At 39.4% G+C, this 21,841-nt stretch overlaps 1 protein-coding gene across 1 annotated transcript in view; it reads right to left on the reverse strand.

Annotated features, from left to right (window-relative positions):
* Cacna1e (calcium voltage-gated channel subunit alpha1 E) overlaps nucleotides 1-21,841 on the reverse strand; it is a 446,101-nt gene that overhangs the window by 86,333 nt on the left and 337,927 nt on the right. The window contains exons 10-11 of the mRNA XM_090340308.1: nucleotides 4,770-4,885; nucleotides 439-492 (exon numbers count right to left, since the gene is read on the reverse strand). Of these exons, the coding sequence (XP_090196434.1) occupies nucleotides 439-492; nucleotides 4,770-4,885 (170 nt within the window). The remainder of the gene's footprint in view (nucleotides 1-438; nucleotides 493-4,769; nucleotides 4,886-21,841) is intronic.

Genomic DNA, 21,841 nt, shown 5'->3' on the forward strand with positions numbered 1-21,841 from the left:
GGCTCTGAAATCCCTCCTGAAGTGAATCTACACTGGATAGGCACACAGACATTTTGTAGTATCTATTTGTTCTGGATTATCATAAACAATGCCACTCCCTGGGACTGAAAGTGGTCCCCAGATGATCCCCACACATTTTAAAAGAAGATCCTATCATCTGCCATTGGCTGTGGGATGGTCTTTTCATTGTAGAGTATCAATCACAGGCCCTGGAACAAAGCCACTCTTGGGTTTCATTTTCATCAGTTTAAAAGGCATTTAAATCTGTGACTCAATTCTCTTCATTTTAAAGCATGAGGGGTTTTATTACTGAGAGATATGCGTTTCAAATCCCAGCGCACCCCTCTTTTCCTTCTTTCTCCTCATTTGATCAAGAGAGATTGCCTCTGCATAAGAGGGGCGATTGCAAATGGAGTGAGGCACTGAGCACATTCTTACCTTCTAAGGCTGATGTTCCGGCATTTTTATTTTCTTCTGCAAGCATGACTTCCTCTATATAGAAACAAATGGCTTAGTAAATTATCTGTAAACGCCAAATTATTGTGCAAAATGAAAATCTCTCAGGAAGAACTCTGGCTCAGGGCAACACACAGAGAAAGGAACGAGTTCAGAGCCTGTCACAGGCACCAGCTCAGAAGGAAACTAGGCATCACTGGGGAGTAAGGGTGCATGGGGCTGGGGGAGGGGGATGAATGCGGAAGAGGCACAGTCCTTGGGGCATGCTGACCAAGTTCCCATCTGAATCTGGTGTTTATGCCTCAGAAGGACACTGGGTGAGTGTGTGAGTGAGTGTGAGTGTGTGTGTGTGTGTGTGTGTGTGTAAATGGAAGTGATTTTTTTAAAACAATGATTCCCTAAGTTGATAGGAATGAAAAGGTTACATTTATGTTTTTGAATTCTTTCCTACATTTCTTTCTCTAACCACTCAGACCTTTTCTAACACTGCCCCTTAGTTTCTTGTCTGTATCACCTCTGGCATATACCTAACCCTTCATCCAGGAGAAAACAACATAGGTGGGCTCCATCCTCTCCATAACTTTAGGGAGAGGCAGAGAAAGATGTCCCAGTGTTCTCAAAAGAAGGAGCAGGGTCTGCGGACTGCGTCTTTAGGTCCCACTTGGGTTTGTGCCAAGGTGTTCATGGCTCATGCCTGTCATTTTAGCTACTCAGGAGGCTGAGATGTTAAAGGTGGTAGTTCAAAGGCAGACCAGGCAGGAAGATCCATCACACTCGTATCTCCAGTTAACCAGTTAAAAGCTGGTAGTGAAGCTGTGGCTCAAATGATGGAGGCCAGCCGTAAGTGAAAACTTCAAGGAACAGCACCCAAGCCCTGGCTTCAAGCCCCATGACTAGCATTATAAAACAAAAATGAGTTTTCATGTCTGTTCTCTGGTCCATAGCTGTATTTTATATGCTATTAAAATGGCTTATAGCAGGAAGAGACACTGGATAGTCAGAAGCCAGAAAAATACGACAGCTCAAGTTTTGGCATCTCCCATCCCTATCTCTAGCAAGAACAGAGGAAACTACAGATCCAGGTCCACCACCAATGGCTATTGATTTAATCAAGTATGCCTACATAATAAACTCTCAAAAACAAAACAAAGCTCCTGAACCACAGGATTTCGGAGGGTTTCTGGGCTGGTATACCCAGAGGCTGTGAGTGCCATGACTGTGCCTTACCCTACCGTGCCCTGTGCATACATAAGCTTCAACTGCATGCTCCCGAGTTGTATCCTTGACAATAAAACATAGGTAACATTTTTTTCCCCGAGTTCTATAAGTCATACTAGAAAACCAATGGGGAGGGTAGAGTAGGGATTGTAGGAACTCCTAAACCTGTAGCCACATAGGCAGAAATGTGGGCTTTCTAAAACCTTACTTTCTGGTTTCTGAAATGGATACACTCTTATGAATTTGTGCTAACTTCAGATAGTGCTTAGGATCAAGATGGAAATTGGAATTGACAAAAAAATTGAAGCAGTGGGTGGGCTGTATCCATGGGTACTTGGTATTAATCAGTGCTTGAAAAATACATCATACTAGCACCTCTCTAAAAGTAAAAAAAGAAAATCAATCTCGGCTCAAGTCTGGTGGGCTCCTGAGTCCACTTCTGGGAAGGATTTGGGTGAGTTTTAATCTCCACCCAACTTCATCCCAGAAGCCAGGTTTTTGGAGGCCTTTAAAATCGTTTCTGAAGATCCCAAGTTTACTAGCTGCTTGTAGAAAGCTTGCAACAAACACCGTGAAACAATGATTTGTTTAGTAAGTAGGAAAGAGTAAAGACATTACCATAATTTAATCTACATATAAAATGAGAAAAATGTGTGTGTGTGTATGTGTATTCCTAGGAGGGGAACATTTGAAGCTTGTACAATAGCATACAGGATGGCCATTACAACAAATCAGGACTATTTAGCATTCTTTCTTTGGCAAAACACTACACTGGCAAGCTAAATGTTACTGGGGTTCTCCTTCATGCTTAAAAGTGCATGTTTGGAGAGCTTTTTTTTTTAAAAAAAAATAGGTCCTTAAAATACATCAAAACATCATTAATTACTTTGGACAGAGAGTCATTTTTGCTATGCAGTGTCTGGCTTTGGGGCAGGCAGCTCTGAGAACACCCAAAGCAGATGGAAGGAAGGTGTGTGGGGCTGTGAAGCTCAAGGGCTCTGGATATGCTGAAATCACCCTTCCCCCACCAATGCCTTTGCCAAATTCGCTTGAGTGTCTTTCCAGGGAAATGTAACCCATATGTCTCTGATTCACTCACGCTCCACTTGTAAATGGAAGGGCTAGGAAGCACAATTTGACGTCACAGGGTGTCTTTTTTCTTAGAAGGAGGACAGAGCTGGCTTTGCTAGCTGGAAGAAACAGAAGCCTTGGAATTCTGCTAGTATCTAAAAGGCAGAGCCACAAAGAGCACTGTACTGTGTCACCTGACGCAGTGTGGGGTCATGAGAGGAACTGGAAGGATTCTTTTCTGGTTTTGATGCCAGCTCACTAAGCAATCTGTCAGATGGTTCCTCCACCAAGGATGACAGGGACAGTTGGAAACATCACACTGCCTGTCTTGACTGGGAAGCAAATCCACTCACCCTCCCATAGTAAGGCTGAATTACCATTCTGGGAAAAGATAAACAAGAATGGATGACATGTGGTCAACATGCATTGCTCATGTTTCCAAATATAACAAGGGAATATGGGTATCTCAAAGGGGCATGCTTATCTGATTTTCAATTACATACACACTTTTCTCAGCCCTTTAAGATAATCAGAAGTTAGCTAGGCACTAGATACTCAAGCTTTTAATTCTAGCTACTAAGGAGGCTGAGATCTGAGAGTTGAATTCATGCCCCAGTACCAATATTCACATTACACACACACACACTCTCTCTCACAAGGATACTCAAAAATTGACTTCAGAACTGAAAGGGGGATTTTATGTTTTGGTGGTCAGACTAAGAATATCATATCTTTCCTTCCCATGTCTCTATGAAAGAAAAAATCTCAGGCAACTAAACATCAAATTGTAGTCTACATTTTTTTTTCTGTGCAGTGTCACATTTCTGCTAGGCTTTGCCCTATGAACAAAGGTGCTGACTGTCATATATATTCTTTTATAAAACAAAATCACTCTTTTCTTGGGAAGAAAATGAAGATATAAAGCATCAACCTTTAAAATAATAAAGAAAGCAAATGCATCTTTTCATTGACAGATATGGGACGATTTATGGCTCTAATAAGCAACCGAGCCACCACAAACCTTGGATCAAATGGCTCTGTGCATCAAAGAACTCATGGGCTGAGGGGCTCTAGCCTCCCAGCTGGGCCTGAGCTATTGGACCTGGGCCTGATATTGGACCTTGGTAAAAACAAGAGAGCACAGGTTGATCAGCTCAAAAACACACCTCTTCTCATCACAATTTCCCATCTCTGGATGGCTGCTGTGGCTTCCCATTGGCTCCCTCATTTCTAGCTTTGTCCTCCTATGGTCTATTCTCACTGCAGGGACCAACAGTTCCTTCCAAATTTTATGTGAGGGCATGGCATGCCTCTGCTCACAGCAAAGCCCAGAGCATTCTCGAAATGGCTGTCACAATAGTGTCTGTGAACGCTGTCTACTTCCCCGTGACTAACCTCATCTCTCCTCCTCCTACTACCCGTCAGTCCCTTAATGGGGACTTAGCTCCAAGCTATTTCTCACCTGTACCTTCTTCAGTAAGGATTTAACACCAAGGTATTTCTCATCCATATCTTTTGGTAACCCACTCCCTCATCTAAGTCGACATGCAAATGCGACTAGCCTGTCCCCTCTGTCTAAAACTATAATATATCCTCTACCGCGTAATTCAGGTTGATTTTTTTTTAATTTCATTTATCATAATCTTAAAAATTGTTATTTTATTGCTTCCTTCCCCAAGTAGAGAAGAAAGAGATCGACTAGACAAAAGCTCTGCGGAGTCAGTCGTGTTTGGCTCGACTGGCTCAACCCTTCATTCAAAGTTCCTAGCACAAAGTAAGTTCTATGTATATGTTACTGAATATATGGATTATTAGTCATAATAGGAAGATGCCTGCCCTGGGAAAGATGTAGAGTAGAACAAGGAGATTTCCATGCCAGAGGAAGAATGTGGGTCCAGCAAGGGAACCAAAGACCTCAAAGGACCCAGAGCTTCAGTCTGCTCTAGTCCAGGCTGCCTCTCAAGAGGAGTTGAGGGGTGGTGTGGATCCTCCATCCCTGTGTGCCCCAAGCCTTCAGGCCTCACCTGCTTTGTCTATCCAAGCACGGTAGCCATTCAGCTCACGCTCAATCTGTTGCTGGCGCCGCAGTTTCATGAATGCTCTCCGGTTCTCCACTCTTTCTCTCTCTTTGGCAAATTCTCTGTAGATAAGAAAGGTGAGATTCATTCATTTTGGACAGTGCTATGGCGCAGAGAAAGGGGTGAACAAGTAAAAGAGTGTTTAAGGAGGACCAGATTTGATGGCTTAAGCATACAATTCTAGCTACTTGGTAGGGAGAGGTCAAAAGATTGTGGAGTGGGGCCAGCTCAGTCAAAAATAAGTTTCTAAGATCCATCCTGATAAAATGGCTGGGTGTAGTGGCACATATATCAGCTCAAACTACTAGGAAAACACAATGTTCTAGTGAGATTGTGTGTGCCTGTCATAGGAGGATGATAGTTCATAATGTCCCGGGAATAAAAGCCTATCTAGAAAGCTACCAACCCAAACAGGACTGGTAGGTGGCTAAAGTAGTAGTAGCCACAAGGCCTTGAGTTCAATCTACAATACTAAAAAAAGTGTTTGAATAGTTACTTCCACCATTCATCCATTTCTGCTTGTTATGGACAAAATGATCTGAAATTGTATAAAAGCATCACACTCCTTACACAAGGAACAAATCCCTGTTTACTTTATTTTGAAAGGACTCTGTAGTTACATGACATAGTGAGTTTCAAAATGCCATATTACATCTCCTTAGCTATAAGGGCAGTTAGTAACCCTCTTAAAGACACAGTTCTCTTTTCAGTTTTGTTTTAGTTTTTTGGGGTTTTTTTGTTGTTTTTTGGGGGGGGGTCTTGGGACTTGACTTCTGGGCCTGGGTCCCGACCCTGAGCTTTTCATCTCAAATCTACCTCCCTACCCCTTGAGCCACAGCACCACTTCTAGTTTTCTGGTGGTTAATTGGAAATAAGAGTCTCACAGACTTCCATGCCCGGCTGGCTTTGAACCATAATCCTCAGATCTCAGCTTCATGAGTAGGCTAGGATTACAAGTGTGAGACACTGGTGCTGGCTTCTCTTCTGTTTTTGACAACAATGACAAAGTGGATTGAGCAGTCCTGCATGAAGTTTCTTCATGCCCACAAATACACTTCATCACTTAGGCACCCTGTGAGTTAGGTGCTATTAAGATTGCCATTTGACAAATGGGGCAACCCAGACTGAGAGGTGAAGCAACTTGCTGGTTTGTGAACGCTACCAGGCATCCTGAGCTGCAGCTGCTTCTGGTGTCTGGTATAGAGTGATGATGCCCAATAAAGGAAGACCAATGAATGACAAAAATACTTGAAGTGCTTGTGAAGATGGCTGATGTCAATAAGATAAGAAAAAAGAGACATGGGAGAGCTCTGTGAGAGAAACACTGAAAATATGGTTGGGCACAGGGAAAGCCAAAGCAAGGTTCAGAATGGAGGCTGGAGTTCACTGACAAGCTCAAAGAAACAAAGCCACCTCGCAGTGCAAAAGAAAAATACTACAATACCATGAAGAAAAATTAAAGAGTGAAGAGGACTGAGAGTTTCTTAGTAGAAAAAGGATCATATTCAACACAAAGGAAACGGGACTAAACAAACATTTGCTAATAAGCTCCTCTAGAAACCACATCTTCCAATGCTTTCCTCATCGCAAGACACACTTCAAAGCCACAGAATGTCTCCCACATGGCTCCTGTCGTGGCTCAGGTATTCTATCACTGTTCTGGAAACTGGTCTATTTATTTGCAGGGATTCCCCATAGAGATGAGGGAAACTAGCACTCATTTAGGGTCTGTGCCCAGAATCCTTAATGTCTAGGTAAGAAGAACTGGGCCATGGGGTAAGGGACATGCCCCAGCCACAGTGCAGAGTTAGGAAGACCGGGTCTTTCTACACAGAGAGCAACCTGCTTAGGCATTATCAGGCTTCCCTGGCAAAACAGAGCTGGCTTGGGCACAGGATCCATGTGGGTATGAAGACTGCACATTATCTTGTGCCTAGCTGCAGCTATAGTGGGCTCCTAAAGCTGCTATGGGAAGAGGGAAAGACAGAGTCAGAATGAAGGGTAAACAAAGCCAGTAAGAATCTGGCTAATAGAATTCATGCCCCAGGATGCCTCCTATCTTTACCTTCTTTTCAGAATTTTAGCAGTCAGGAAGTAACAAGGGACTGCGGTGGTTCACAGTTTATCATACAGCAAAGCTCTCACTTTGGTTCTTTCTGTCCCTCCTGTCCACTGAAGCTCTATCTTCTAAAGAGCACTTGAATCCACCCTCTGTCTCCATCCTCACTGCCTTGGACCTTCACCCTTCCTGGCCTGGACTATTGCAATAGCACACAGGTGGTCTCTCCCCCACCAGTTTCTCATCCTTTATTTCATGTGTCTTAAAGTTGTTTGTTTTATCTCTTAAAAAACATCACTGTATCTTATCATTTCCAAGTCACAAGAAATAAGCATACTAAGTAACATTTGGAAGCATTTTTTAAAATTTACCAAGTCTCTGCATTTATGTTGCCCAGTCATCTTTTCAGGGAAAAGGTCCAACAGCCTCAACTTTAAAGCTGAGTAAGAAATCAAGTTTAAGTAAGAAATGGAGTCAAGATAGAACCCATATCTGACTGTTCTAGAAGCCCAAGTTCTTCAAGCAATACGTATTGATATAGCCCAGAGGCATTTTTACAATCCCTCTGTCTTGACTTATTTTATTTCGCCAGGTAATAGGTGCATTACTTCTCACACACTGATACTCCTCATGTTTTTGTCCCCATTTGTCTCCCCCGACCCCCTCCCAATCATCTTGTTTTCCCCCCTTCCCTTTCCTATTTCAAATAAACAAATAAATGTATATACAATATACCAGGTAACAAAGTCAGATACAGTAGCAATATGAGATTAACCAAAGGGCAAAAAAAGAGAAGAGAAATAACATAGTACATTAAGACCAGCAATCACACAAGATAAAGCTCTTATTTCCATATCGTGTCTTGGCTGTTTAACTTAATTCTGGGGGAACTGGTCAATGGATAACAGGAAGTAGTATTTTAAGTAAGATATTAAAAAATGAACATCTCAGCAGGCTACGGCCATAGTGACACAGTAATCCTTGTACCTCTGGGGTAAGATTATCAACATATCCACTTTCTAGCTCAGAACAATCTAAAGGGAATCAAACAGTCCTTTGAAATTGCAAAAGAGTCAAGGTCTCAGAGCCCCAGAGAGAAATTGTGGCTCTCAGATCTTCTCAATTCTGCTTTCTCCCTGCTTTGTGTTTTCTCCCAATCTCCTCTATCCTCTCAAGCCCCCAAACCCACAGGCCTTCCCCAGTCTTTCTCTGTGTGGGATGCTGGTTTATTGCATTCATCCAATAGCCCTCTCTGCTTTATTTCCTCATTGGAATCCTGGGGAAGAAGGTCTGGCCCCTGTGTCCTCCTCACCCCTCACTTGTTATAATTATTCGTATCCAAGGCCCATTTCCCCATCCAATCTGAGGCCAAGCAGAGCCTGCATGATATCATATCCCAAAGTCCTGGTGCCTGTTACTATGATAGTCTAATGAGTAGAAAAGCAAAATATTAAGGACACCTAAGGACTTATAATTTTTAATTATAAGTCTTCTTTGTGTAACTTACCATTTGTATTTACAGAGGCCCTGAGAAATCCAGAAAGGTTACTTCCCAAGATCGTCTAACAGGAGGCAGAGCTGAAATTCAAACAAGTATCTTCCAATTCTAGCTTAAATGCAGTTTTCACACTGCCTTGCTGATTTTTCCCTGCACTCCAGAAGTTAGCATTCAAAATCTATAAAGGGAGCCAGGTGATGATGGCTCATGCCTGTAATCCTAGCTACTCAGGAGACAGAGATCTAAGGAGAACAGTTTGATGCCAGGCCAGGTGGAAAAGTCTGTGAGACTCTTAATTCTAATTAACCACCAAAAATCCAGAAGTAGAGGTATGCCTCAAGTGTTAAGTACTAGTCTTCTGCACAAAAGCTCAGGAACAATGTACACAGGCCCTGAGGGCAAGCTCCAAGACTAGCACACATGTACACACATACACACAATCTACAAAGGCGATTTGGTTTCATCCCAAAGCTGAGAAAATGAAAATAAAGCAACAGTTAATTTTTAGAGGGAGTTTCTAGTGTGGCAGCATATAAAAATCCAGTTTTCTTCTGGGTTAATAAACACATTAGATATAATCCATAATATTAGAAAAGCTAATGATACATTGTTTGATTTGTGTCCATGTCAAACTTACCATGTGTTTGTATGTATGTTGTGTTCTGGAAGGAACAGAGACAAAAAGATTTAGGTCTAATACATGTGGAAGCATCGGTGACTATTCCAAACTTAAGACTGACATGCTCCCTATAACCTGAGCGTTAGGGTAGCCAAATCTGAAAGGCAAGTGTGTTCTTTCACCATTCCTTTTCCCTGAGGACGTGAGTATTCTCGCTTCTTCAGGAGGGTCCTGGGGGTTGTTGGACAATGCTTCTGCAGATTGAGTGCAGGGCCTAGACCTTCTTAGCATCCAGATGATTTCTGCCAGTCTTCACTAACATTGGGAACCTAAAAACCAGCCCTGAGAATATTTCAACTGATCCAGTACCCCATCAGCCTGGGGTTTGAGGTAAGAACACTAGTATTTTCTCTGTCTAATGATTCACACCCATAGGTATATCAGAACTCAAGATGAGACGTGTCAAGACTTCAGAATTTCCAACAAGAACCACTAAATAAACTTCTAGGTGGACTAGCAGAGCCACCATGAGCCACCATGGTTTTTGTTGTTGTTGTTTGCTGTTATTCCAAAACTAGAGCTCTAACTTGGTACCTGACACTTTTGCTCCTTGCTTCCAACCGAGCCGCACCTCCTCCCTCAACAAGGTAGCTTCTGATGCTTATTAAGCTAGGAGGCAACCTCTGTGCCTCAGTTTCTTCACCACTCCTGACAGTGGGACACATAAAAGCCCTTGGTTCCTATGTGGAGGCAGGAGAAATTCTGCTCTAGGATTCCTGATTGTCTCTCTGGAGGAGGCAACATAATGAAAGAGGTCAGGCCTGGATGAAGCTTTATTCTGGTTACCTGATATGCATGAAAAGTTCAAGTCTTGAAATTTCAGCTTGCAGGATCAAAGGAAGTTGAACTCCTTATAATGCATGATATATATATATATTTTTTAATTTTTTATCCTTGCTATTGAATTTACATCTGTGGCTGCTTTTCTTTTCCAGAAGCTTTCTTAAATTGTAAAACGTCAACTTTTCACACACAGCCAATTCTGTTAGTCATGATAAGATAAAGTAGAGGAATTACATGGATAATCTCAGACAAGGTAAAAATGTCCCCAAACATTTATTATACATACCCAAGAGGGGTGAAAGCAACAGAAAGCAAAGTTCTCTTTGAAATCATATTTAGATTAATATTAAAATTGATTTTTACTCAGTGAATTTATGGACCTACAAAGGAGCCAATGTCACAGATAATTCACAAAGTGGCTAATCTGTATTCTTATGAAAGTGACTGGTTTCAGCCCACAGGGATATAACGGAAGAGCCTTTGGTTATCCACATTTCTACAATTTGTCAAAATATTATTAGCTGTTAAGGATCAGAAATGAGGTTGACCAAAACTTTGTTCCAGCCTGCCATTCCCATCAGCGTGAGGTCACTTTGGTATCCCCAGAGGACCTGGACAGACCGGCCAGCACCCCGACATCGACCTGGTGAGGAAGTTGTTCTAGAAGACCTGTTTCATTCAGAGCCAACCCTCCAGTGGAGTGCTGTTGCCTCTAGTTTTATCCTCCAATTCCCGAGTCATCCTCCAGTTTTGGTGCACACAGGGAGCTGTGTGTACTGATGATGCAGAGGCGCTCGCTGCTGTCATGGCAACTGAAAGGAAGACAAAGCCCGCCAGGATGGGCTGGCCTGTGTGACTCAAAGATCTGTTTACCCACACTCCTGTATACACTTCCATGCTTCATCACACACATTGGCATGGATACACATGCTCAACCCAACACCCCAAACCATATGTATATAGACTTTGCCAAGTACACAAATGGCCACATGGTCATATTCCTATTAATCTTCAGAGGCCATATTTTCAGAGGGATTTGCTACTCACAAGGGTACCTTGCCAATATCCTTGTAAGAACTTTGCATCAGGAAGAGAGGCTTTGGGTTCTGCATCAAGTGGGAGGACAGGGGGAGTATGGGGGAAATTCTCTTCCAACCCCATCAGTTTTGAAACTGACATAGAAATGGAGTCCGCTGGGTAATTGTGTGTGAGCACTGATCTAACCTCAGTCCCCTTGCAAAGTGGGCTGAGAGGTAAGGGCTAGTATTCTTATGTTTTCAGGGTTCAGTGTTCTTTTGAATTCAGGGAACCTTTTCTCTCATTTTCCAGAAGTGCAAACGGAGCCTCAGTAAAGGTAAATACCTACTGAAGGTCACACAGTTCAGTAGCATTTTATTTATGTCATATCCCTTGACTTGTTCCAGAAAGGATTTAAAGGGACTTAGGTTGTCAATAAATAAAGGCCCAAACAGACCTGAGCCTAAATTCCATGGAGTGTTGACTCTAATAAGGAGAATAAGTGTCCAGGGGGCCAAGGATGAAAATCTTAGGCACTCCATCACACTACCTCACATCCTCAGGGTTAGGTGGTTTGGGCAGTCTCCCTCCAATGAGCAGACACCCTGCCCTAGAGTGGTTAAAGCAAATAAATGGCAATGGAAGGAAAGCTAGGAGTCTCAAAGAGAAAAACATCAGGCAAAAGCTAGCAGGTCACCCATCCAAGGCCAGGTAGTTATAGAGAAACTGAGGCCTGTGGAATGGCCAGCTGACTGTCCAGTCCATAGCCTGTAGCATCAGTTCTTATGCTTCTCAAATCCCAAGCCACTGCTAATTCTACATCTTTCTGAAATTCCCGTTATGAGAAATCAAAGAGGCAGATTCAACAGAAACTCATAGAATGAATAATCTACCCCTCCCTTTTTATTTGTTATCTTCAAGTACTTGTATAGAAAGGTTTCAATTCAACATGTTAGTTTATCTGTACAATGCATGTTGATCAATGCCACCACTTTCATAATTTTCCTCCACCTCTTAAGTTCTACCCATCCTCTCCATTTTCTTTCTTTTCTCATATTAAGATCTCAGTCATTCATCTGAACAGATACAGGGAAAGCAGTCCAGACAATGACCATAAAGAGAGTAAGACAGGAGCTGTTTTTCTTTTTTCCTTCCATTTTGCTTTTAATCTTGAAGAAGGTACAACACACAGTATTAAACATTATGATGAAAACTTTGGATGCTGGACAGACCTGGGTCTGGATCTTAGCTCCACACAGTTAGGATCTGACATCTGTGTGTCCATTTGTGAATTTAAATAAATACTATGCCCAACTAAAACACGGCCATGAGTAATTAAAGAGAATCATGAAGTATGGTATCCAGCACATAGGTAGGTGTCCAAATGGCTATTACAAGTACTGCTGACATTTCTGAGAACATGTCATACTACAGACAACCTATCAGGCTATCTTCTGTCTATACTCATTCCATCTTAAAATATAGCAGGCATTTTTGAACTATCAGAATCAGCAGTAAATACAAAAGTAAAATTCTTATCTCCACACAGCTTTCATTACCATGCTGGATAAATACTATAAATAAGAAAGTAAGTATAGGATGCAGTCCATTACAAGTGATTGGGGTGTGGGGGGGGGATAAAGAAAGTGAATATTTAACTATGATATGGAGAGAATTGGAATTTGGGACCAGGTGGCCAAAGGGCAGCCTTAAATGAGGCTTAGGAAATGACTAGAGAGATTTCCGGGAATGAGCTATGAAGATAACCAGAAAGAAGCATCCCAAGGAGAGGTGACATCCAGCCAAAGCCTTGCAGCAGGGACATGCGAGAGCTGCTGAAGAATAGAAATGAGCCAGTGTAGCTGAAGTGGGATGAATGCAATGAGGTCAGAATGGGTTACAGGCTGGGTGGGAGTAGAGGACGTGACTTGATCTTTAGAGGTCCTCTAAAGATTTGACTGGGAAATCATCTGTTGCAGAACAGTCGTCGGACTTGACGTTTTCAGTGTCTCTGGCTGCTGTGTTGAGAACAGACTGAAGTCTTAAGGAAAGAAGCCTGGAGAATTGTTGGTTATGTCCAGATAATGATGGTTTTAGTAATGTAGTAGGAGTTGAGCAACTGGGAAATAGCAGGGTTCTAGATATACTGCAAAGGAGGAGCTAAGAGAACTTTCTGAAACCTTGAACACGAAAGGTGAAAGAAATGTGATAAAGATGGTTCTAAGGGTCACCTGTGTATCACAAGAAAAAGGATGGGCTTAAATGAACTTAGATGAAAGGGCACAGGGCATATCAGGGTTTGGGGCAGGAGAAGACAAGCTCAGCTATGTTTGTAAGTCAGCAGAATAGCCTAACACATTTATATTAAAGTTTAGTAGGGCCAATTGAGCTAATTCCTTGTTATCCATACAAGGTGTACCAGCTACTGCAAAGATGATCTACTGTAAATGAACCAAAGCCAGTCTGGGCTCTCCTCCACCCTCCTGCCAGCATGTGCTAGGAAAGATGCTATAATGATCTTTCAGCAAAACGTAAGCAAGAAATTGTTGTTGCTGCAAATAAAATTCAAAGCAAAACAAATCCCACAAATATACATGAATGTTGTACTGTTTGTTCCACCCATTGTACTGTTTCCTTTCATTAGGGAATCACGACAGAAGAGCATGTACTGTGAACACTGACAAGTGAAGAGTTATCACATGGCTCTTCTTAAAATGATTTAAGAAGGGCTGGGGGATAGCTCAATGGAGAGCCCTTGCCTGGCATGCAGGAGATTCTGGGTTCAGAGTGAGTGTGTGTGTGTGTGTGTGTGTGTGTGTGTGTGTGTGTGTGTGTGTGTGTGTGTGTGTGTGTGTAAATGAAGGGAACTAGGAGAGCTCATCGTTATCCCTACCTTGCAAAATAAAGAAATAAAAGCATCGGGGAGCATTGAATGATTGTAACAAAACACAATTCCCATCTCCTGACAGTTAATCACCCATCTCTCTATCACCTCGGTTTGGCACACAGATACTATCAAGGCAGGAACTCAAAGGCATGCTGCTTTCCCCCTCCTCTCTCTCTATATATAATAGTGTATGTTTCAGTCATAATATTTCAGTGGGTTCAAAGCCCTGTGGTGCAGGAAGAATGGGTTGTGGGGAAGTAAGAGCATTTTGTATTCTTCTTTCTCCCCCACTCACACCCCCCACAGCACTCTAATTACAGTATGAAAAGAGGCATCTTGACAGAGAACAAATGGCTGTGTTCTTTTAAGAGACACATTTTTGCACTCCTCTGAGAAGACACAGCAAGCAGCTCTCTCCCCAAAGGCTGTGGAGGTGTCTGAGGAGCCTGTGCTGTGAGGCTGTATTCAAAGGATGGACCAAGAGATTATTACAAGATTGGCATTGTTATACACTTACCACTGTGTGGATAAATGCATTTTTCTTATATATTAATTTTTTTTAAAAAAACCAAAAACCTTTAAAGCCCCCAGAATCCATTAACATCCCAGTCATTTAAATATTAAAGAGTCCTCTCTAGAATATAAAATGTCATAGCTCATCATTAAAACATCCTTCTCTAGGAAAACAAGTCCTTTTTAATGCTCCAAGATAGACAAATAGAGCACAAAAGATGACCTAGAGCAGACAGGGAGGGAAAGAAAGAGACAGAAAGGAAGGGTTAAGCTTAGAAACCTGGTATATGTAGGCTAATGACATCCTTTTCAACAAAATCTCATCTTTTAAACAATAAGAGTAAAAAGGGTCATATATACAGTTATTCATTCATTCATGTCTACAGAGCATACTAGTGAGAGTCTCATACTTTGCTCCATTTTCAGACAGATCCAAAGATATAAAATACAAATATAATTTTTTATTATGCTATGGGTATAATCATCTCTTACAATATTTTGTCCTCTGATATTATTGTTCATTCACCGAAAGTGAAAAACTGCCTAATAATAAACATGCAACTAGATACGTTTACATTCTAAATACTAGTGTCTGCAACAGCAGGCCTTAGCATCTTCCAAGGCATCTATCATAGGCCAGCAGCTCAGAGGGGAAATTAGCACAGCTTATCACCTCCCTCAATATGCAGGATTTGTCTCTAATACACAGTGACATTTTCAATGAGATAGTAATTAACTGCAATGAATAACTTAGGTTAATTGTAAGATGCCAGAAAAGTTTGTGATTTATTAAGTATTCTCAATTTAAGGAAGATTTTCAAGTAAAGGATGATGATACTCATCAATTTTAATGAGACAGTGGGATAAAATAGCAATTTTAGCAGAAAATATTTGGGCTGAATAAAGACTTTCCCGTTGCCCTAATAGGTGGCAGCTTTGGGATAGTTCTCAAAGTTTGTATAATGTACCAATGAAAGTCACATAACTTGTTTTCAAGTTGGCTTATTTGACAATTAATTCTCATTGTGTGCAAGAAGTAGGAAATTTACTTTGCCCTTATATTATCAACTACCATCAAATCACCAGAAACAGATTTTCAATGAAAACAATCATTTTAAGTAACATAAGTAATAGTCATATGTTTTTGCAAGTAAGCATGTTCTGCTAATAAAACACTGATCATTTAAATAAATTACATCCATACACTGCAGTGGTTTACTGTTTAAATTATTATTTCATTCCCTCCAGAAGACTCACTTTTTAAAATTTCAGGGCTACATGAGGTTATGAAAATGTACATCTACACACATGACATATGCAAACATACACGTGCAGTCACAGCCCTGCTTTCAGTAAGGCTGACTCATAAAGAAATCTATCATGTGTACCTTTTATCTAGAGGTTTACTTCTTGAGTGTATTTCAGACATCTATTTACTCCTTTCTAGCATACATACTTCTTTGTAGTAATGCTGCCTCCTGGGAAACTGTTTACTTTTGTTTACTTACAGTTACTAGATGAGATTTGGCTACCAAATTCTGTTTGTCAAGTTAAGGTAGATACTATAACATAATTACAGTATTTCTACCTAATACTGCTCCTAAAATGCTTCCTTTATACAGAGAATATGAAAAGTCAAAGAACCAATTTTTATTTCTGGCAGAATTATTTACTGGTGTTTTGAAATGCCTTTTATGCATACTACTAGGTGCTGGTAAATTATAATAAACACACTAATTAGTGTATTCATATGTTTACAGAGAAGTCATAGAAATCTCCAAGGCCAGAAATCCAAAAAGCAGATATAGGTTATGTAAATATTTTCATCTATTTTGTGTATAATTTATATTAATTTTCTTAATTTTCCAATTTAGTTTATTACTGTAAGGGTATCTTTTGATGAACATAATTCTCTTTTTAAAACAAAAGTCCAATTGATCTGCTAATTTAGTTTCAATTATTTCTGCCTCTTGTTATTTTGTCCATGAAAAAATTATCTACTCTTACTTTTCAAGTATTCTCAAATTAACTTTTATCTAGGGAATGATATGGTTCTAGAGTTCCTTTGTCTAAGGATAGATAATGCAGTAACTCTAACAAAATAGTCTAAAAGATTTCATTTTCCCCATGGGTTTTGTACCTCTGTTTAAAAAAGTCAAACACCCACATATATGAAGAGATCTCTTTGTATGTACATATATCTACTTATTTATCATTTACGCCAGTGCCATATTGCTGTGTATGTGTGTGTGCGCTCATGTGTGTGCATGTGAATGTGTGTTAGTTACTTGGTAGCCAACTTGGAATCTAGTGCTTACTCTTGGTCATCTTCTACCCTCAGTGCAATACCATGCAGTCTAGATTGTAATGGCATTACAGTAAATCTTAAAATCCAGTTGTGCTAAGTTTCTCTGAAGCCTCTGCATTTTCATATCAGCTTTTGGGAACATCTTGTCTATTTCTTCAAATGAGCTGCTAGCATTTTGAGAAGGATTATACTGAATCCATGCATCTTCTTAGGGATAATAGGTATCTTAACAATATCAAGTTTTTCAAACCACAATTTACTTCAGCAGTGTCTTCTAGTTTCTAGTGCAATGGGTTTCTATTTTCATTGTGTTTGTCCCTAATGTCTTTTTCTTTTTGATGGGGCTTGAATTTGGGGCCCAGCCACTGTTCGTGAACTGTTATACTCAAGGCTAACACTTTACTATTTAAGGCACAGCTCTACTTTTGGATTTTGGGGGTTAATTTGCAATAAGACTTTCCTAAGGTCACAGCTTTCTAAGTAGCTTTGGTTACAAGGATGAGTCACAAGTCCCTGGCTTCCCTACTTGTTTTGATTTTTGTTACTTTTCACTTTCTTTAAAATCCAAACTGAACTTGATCATCAAAAGCACACATAGCTCCAATAATATTTTCAGATATTGAACTTAGACCCTATGATCATGCCAAATTTACTTCCAAACTCTACTGGTTTATAGAATCTACCATTAAATTGTTAAACCCTACAGTTAATAATGACCACAATAAAAGTCATTTTATTTTTCTTTCCAAATATGTGTACCTATTATTTCTTCTCCTAGCTTTATTTCATTGGCTTAGATTTATGTAGCCAAGTTAAAAAACATAATGGTAAAACTTGAAGTTCTTGTCCATTTTCATAATAGAGGAGAAAACAGACCAGTAGTTAATTTTTCACCATTAAGCTTGGTGCCAATTGTAGGGTTATTTTGCACCCCCTCCTTTTCCCGAGTCCTGGGGCTTAAACTCAGGGCCTGATCACTGAGTGATCAGTGATCAGTACTCTGCTCAAGGCTAGTGCTCTGCCACTTGAGTCACAGCACCACCTCTGGCTTTTTTTTTTTAAATGTATGTGGTACCAAGGAATCAAACCCAGAACTTAGTGCATGCTAGGTAAGCACTCTACCCCTAGGCCATGCTCCCATCCATTTTCTTTTTGAGACAGGGTCTCAAAAAATGTTCTCAGGCTGGCCTCATACTCAGATTCTTCCTGCTTCAGACTCAAGAGTCCTGGGATTGAAGGCATGTCCTACAATGTTCTACCAAAACTGCTTCTTATAGTTGGCCTTTTGTCTGACAGAAAAGATTCTTTTCTCCTACTATAAATTTTCTAAACAGGAGTATTGAGTTTTGTGTTCAGATGTTAAATATTTTTCCTTATATACTTCTAATGTGGAATTTTAGGTAGATAAGTTTTCAAATGCTAATACAAACTTGCATTCATGGATCAAATGTCACTTAGTGATAATACATTTTTTCTTTGCATCTTTCTTTTTATATAAGTTGTTCAATGTGTAGGGTTTCATTGTTGTATTCCTATACATGCATATATGTATGTGTATGTACTCTGATGGGTCATATTTTAACAGTTTTGAATGGTAATATTTGACTATGGTGGTTCACATTTATGTTCATGATGATATCAGTATGAAACTGACTGACAATTATGATGGCATATCGACATATCTGCCAGGGTTATGTACAGAAAGTATGCTGGCTCTGACAGGGACACCTTCCACCCTTCTCTACATTCTAGAGGAGCTTGTGATGGATTAATAGTACTTCCTCCTTAATGCATGGTGGAAGTGACTGGTAAAACAATGTCACTTTCATTTACTTTGTGGAAAGGTTTTAGATTAAAATTTTAGTTTCTTTAATGGATGTGAGTTTACTTAGGTTTTTAATTTCTTATGTTAGTTTTAGTCAGCTGTGTCTTCAAAAAACTTACCATTTTATCTAAGCCACTATATTTCAGTAAGCATGATAGATAGCTGCAGGTTATGTGACCTGTAACTATTAAAATAAAACTATAATACAAGAAAGACAAAATTTTAAAATGATTCCAAGAGACCAAATATATACCCTAACCATAGGGGTGGGGGTGGGGAGGAAAAACCTCCTCAAAGTACTCCAATTAATAATCAGTTTTACAGAGTTTGCAGAATACAAGGTGAATATATACAAGTTTTCTCAATTTACTGTCAGTGAAAACATTAAATCTGGGAATTTAAAAACAATACCACTTACATTAGTATCTCAAATGAGCTGCTTCCTTGCCATCACTGTCTCACAACTGGGCTAATTTTTTAAAGATCTAGCTGTTTTAAAGCTGCTTCTACCATATTTTGTGTCTTCTGCCCCTGGCCACTAGCTCTCTGCTTTTCCCTATATCTTGATACAACCTGGTTATGGATTTCTAGATTCAAGAACTATGACAAAAATAAATTTATAAATTTTCTTTATAAATTCCCTTGCTCCAAGTATTCTGACTTCAGGAAAAATGGATTTTAGAAAAGGAAAAAAAAAACCACAGACACAGTAAGAAGATAGGAGTGATTTGTGGGGGAGGGGGGTGGAGTTGAGGATAAATACACAGAGGGTAGAATTTTTAGGTTGGTAAAAATATTTTGTATGATATTTACTTGTTTATTTGAAATAAGAAAGGGAAGGGAGAAAACAAGATGAGAATAGTGGGTAGGAGGAGGGAAAGGGGAACAAAAACATGAGAAGGGGTATCAATATATGTGAAGTAATGTTCCTTCTATCTGGCGAATATAACTGTAACCCCTCTATTAATTACAATAGAAAAAGAAGTAATGTACCCACAATCTGACAAAGGTAACTTTAACCCCTCTATACATCACCCCAACATTAAAAAAAGGAAGAAAAATGATGTGGCCACTTTAATATGATAGTAAAAATCTGCTGCTTTTTTCTAAAGTATGTATTAAGTGTATTAATTTTCATGCTTGTGAAATACATATTATTACAAAAATATTTTAGTTGGTTTCTTGAAATCAAAGCCCTTTCATCAGGGGAGTGGGTTTCTTAGTGAATACACTCGAAGTACATTATGTACTTGTATGAAAATGTCATCATAAAACCTATTAAAACAAGACATGTGAAAGGGTATCAATGTATGTGAAGTAATGCACCTTCTATCTGGCAAATATTATGTAACCCTTCTATTAATTACAATAAAAATATCTGAAAAAAACATGAGAAGGGGTATCAATGTGTGTGAAGAAATTCACCTTCTATCTGGAAAATATAACTGTAACCCTTCTATTAATTACAATGAAAAATTAAAAAGAAAAAAAACCTATTAAAACATACTGAGTATGCTTCTTATAAAAATATTCTGTATGATACTGTTATACTGAATTCAACACAATATTAGAAGATGTCAGGAGTAAGACAAACATGCCAATTCTTACAACTTCCATTCAATGTAATACTAGAAGAAATTCCAGTAGGGACTATTAGACAGTTAAAGAAGAGACATCCAAGTCAGAGAATAAGGAATAAAATTGTCATTGCTTCCAGATGATGTTATACACAGAAATATCTGAAGCTCAATACAACAATAAAACCTAATTAGAAATAATAAAATTTATTTAAGTTGCAAGATGCAAAAATCAACACACAAAAATCAGTAGCATTTATTTATAGTAGCAATAAACTATCAGAAAATTAAATTGGAAAAAAGCAATCTCACCTAAAAAGCCATCATAAAAACACCTAGGAATATATTTAACCAAAGAAGTATAAGACTTATACGCACAACACTATAAAACACTGATGAAAGAATTGAAGGTGACAAATAAAAGGAAAAGGCTATCCTGTGTTCAGAGATTAGAATATGTAATATTGCTTAAATGTCCTTTCTAACAGAAGCAATGTAAAAATTCAGCATACATATCAAAATTCTAACATTTCTTACAGAAGTGAAAGAAAAATCCTAACCATAAATTACCTGAATGAAGTAATCTTGAACAAAAAATAACTAATAAAATTACTTGATTTCAAAACTACCAAGTTATAGTACTCAAAATTTCATGGTAGCTAGGCACAGTGGCATTTTTTCTGTAATACTATTTGCTTGGGAAGCTGAAGCAGGAAGGTTACTTTAGTTCAGGAGCTTGAAGCCAGCCTGGACAACATGGTGAAACCCTGTCTCAAACAAGACAAAAAACAAAACAAATAGCAGCAGCAATAACAACAAAAAGCATCATGTTAATGGCAAAAAGGGAAAGAAAGAAAATAGAACTCAGTGCCTTCACTTTTTTGTTCAAGGCTGGTACTCTACAATTTGAGTCAAAGCTCCACTTGCAGCTTTTTGGTAGTTAATTGGAGATGTAAGTCTCTTGCCTATGCTGGTTTTAAACCTTGGTCATCTAATGTTAGTCTCTCAAGTAGCCAGGATTACTGGTGTGAGTTACCAGTGCCTGGCAAATATTTTGGGGAGCAGGGGGAGTGATCTTGGGTTTCGGCTATGAATCCAAAAGCAGCAGCAACAAAACAAAAATACAGATGAGAAAACCATGCCAAATAAGAAAGCTTCTGTATTACAAAAGGTATCACCAGAGGGAGGAGACAACCTACCAAATAGAGAAAAAAAATTCATGAAGGACAAACAGCACATGCTTCCACTTCTAGCTACTCAAGGGACAGATCTAGAGGATTCTTGTTTGAAGCTATCCTGAACAGAAAAGTATGTTAGGCTCCACCTCCAATGAACCAGTAAAAAACAGGGCTGGAACCATAACTCAACTGATAGAGCCCCAACGTACCAACCAAGCCATACTTGCTGGAGAACCTGAACTCAATCTCTAGCATCCTCTCTCCATAAATAAGAACTTGAATAGAAAAAAAGACATACAAATGAAAAATAGACACAAGGGAAGATGTGCAATGTTACTAGTCATTAGGGAAGTGCGAGCTATTGGAATAGATACTGTCACAAAGAGAAAAGACAACCAATGTCATCAAAGTGTGATGGAGGCCAAAAGACATGCCTTGTGTACTGCTGGTGAAAACATGAATTAATGGAGCCATTATAGAACTACTGTCTATGTTCCTTAAACAGTTAAAAACAGAATTACTAGGTGATCCAGCAATTCCACTACTGAGTATATATGCTAGAAAATTTAAATCATAGTATTAAAGAGACATCCAAATTCCCATGTTTATTGTAGTATTATCCATAATGGCTAACTTACGGAATCAATCCAAGTGTACTTTGTGGAGAACAGATAAGGAAACTGTGTTATCTATA

Source organism: Megascapheus bottae, chromosome 10 (assembly GCF_031878675.1).
Source record: "Megascapheus bottae isolate mThoBot1 chromosome 10, mThoBot2.hap1, whole genome shotgun sequence".
NCBI lineage: Eukaryota > Metazoa > Chordata > Mammalia > Rodentia > Geomyidae > Megascapheus > Megascapheus bottae.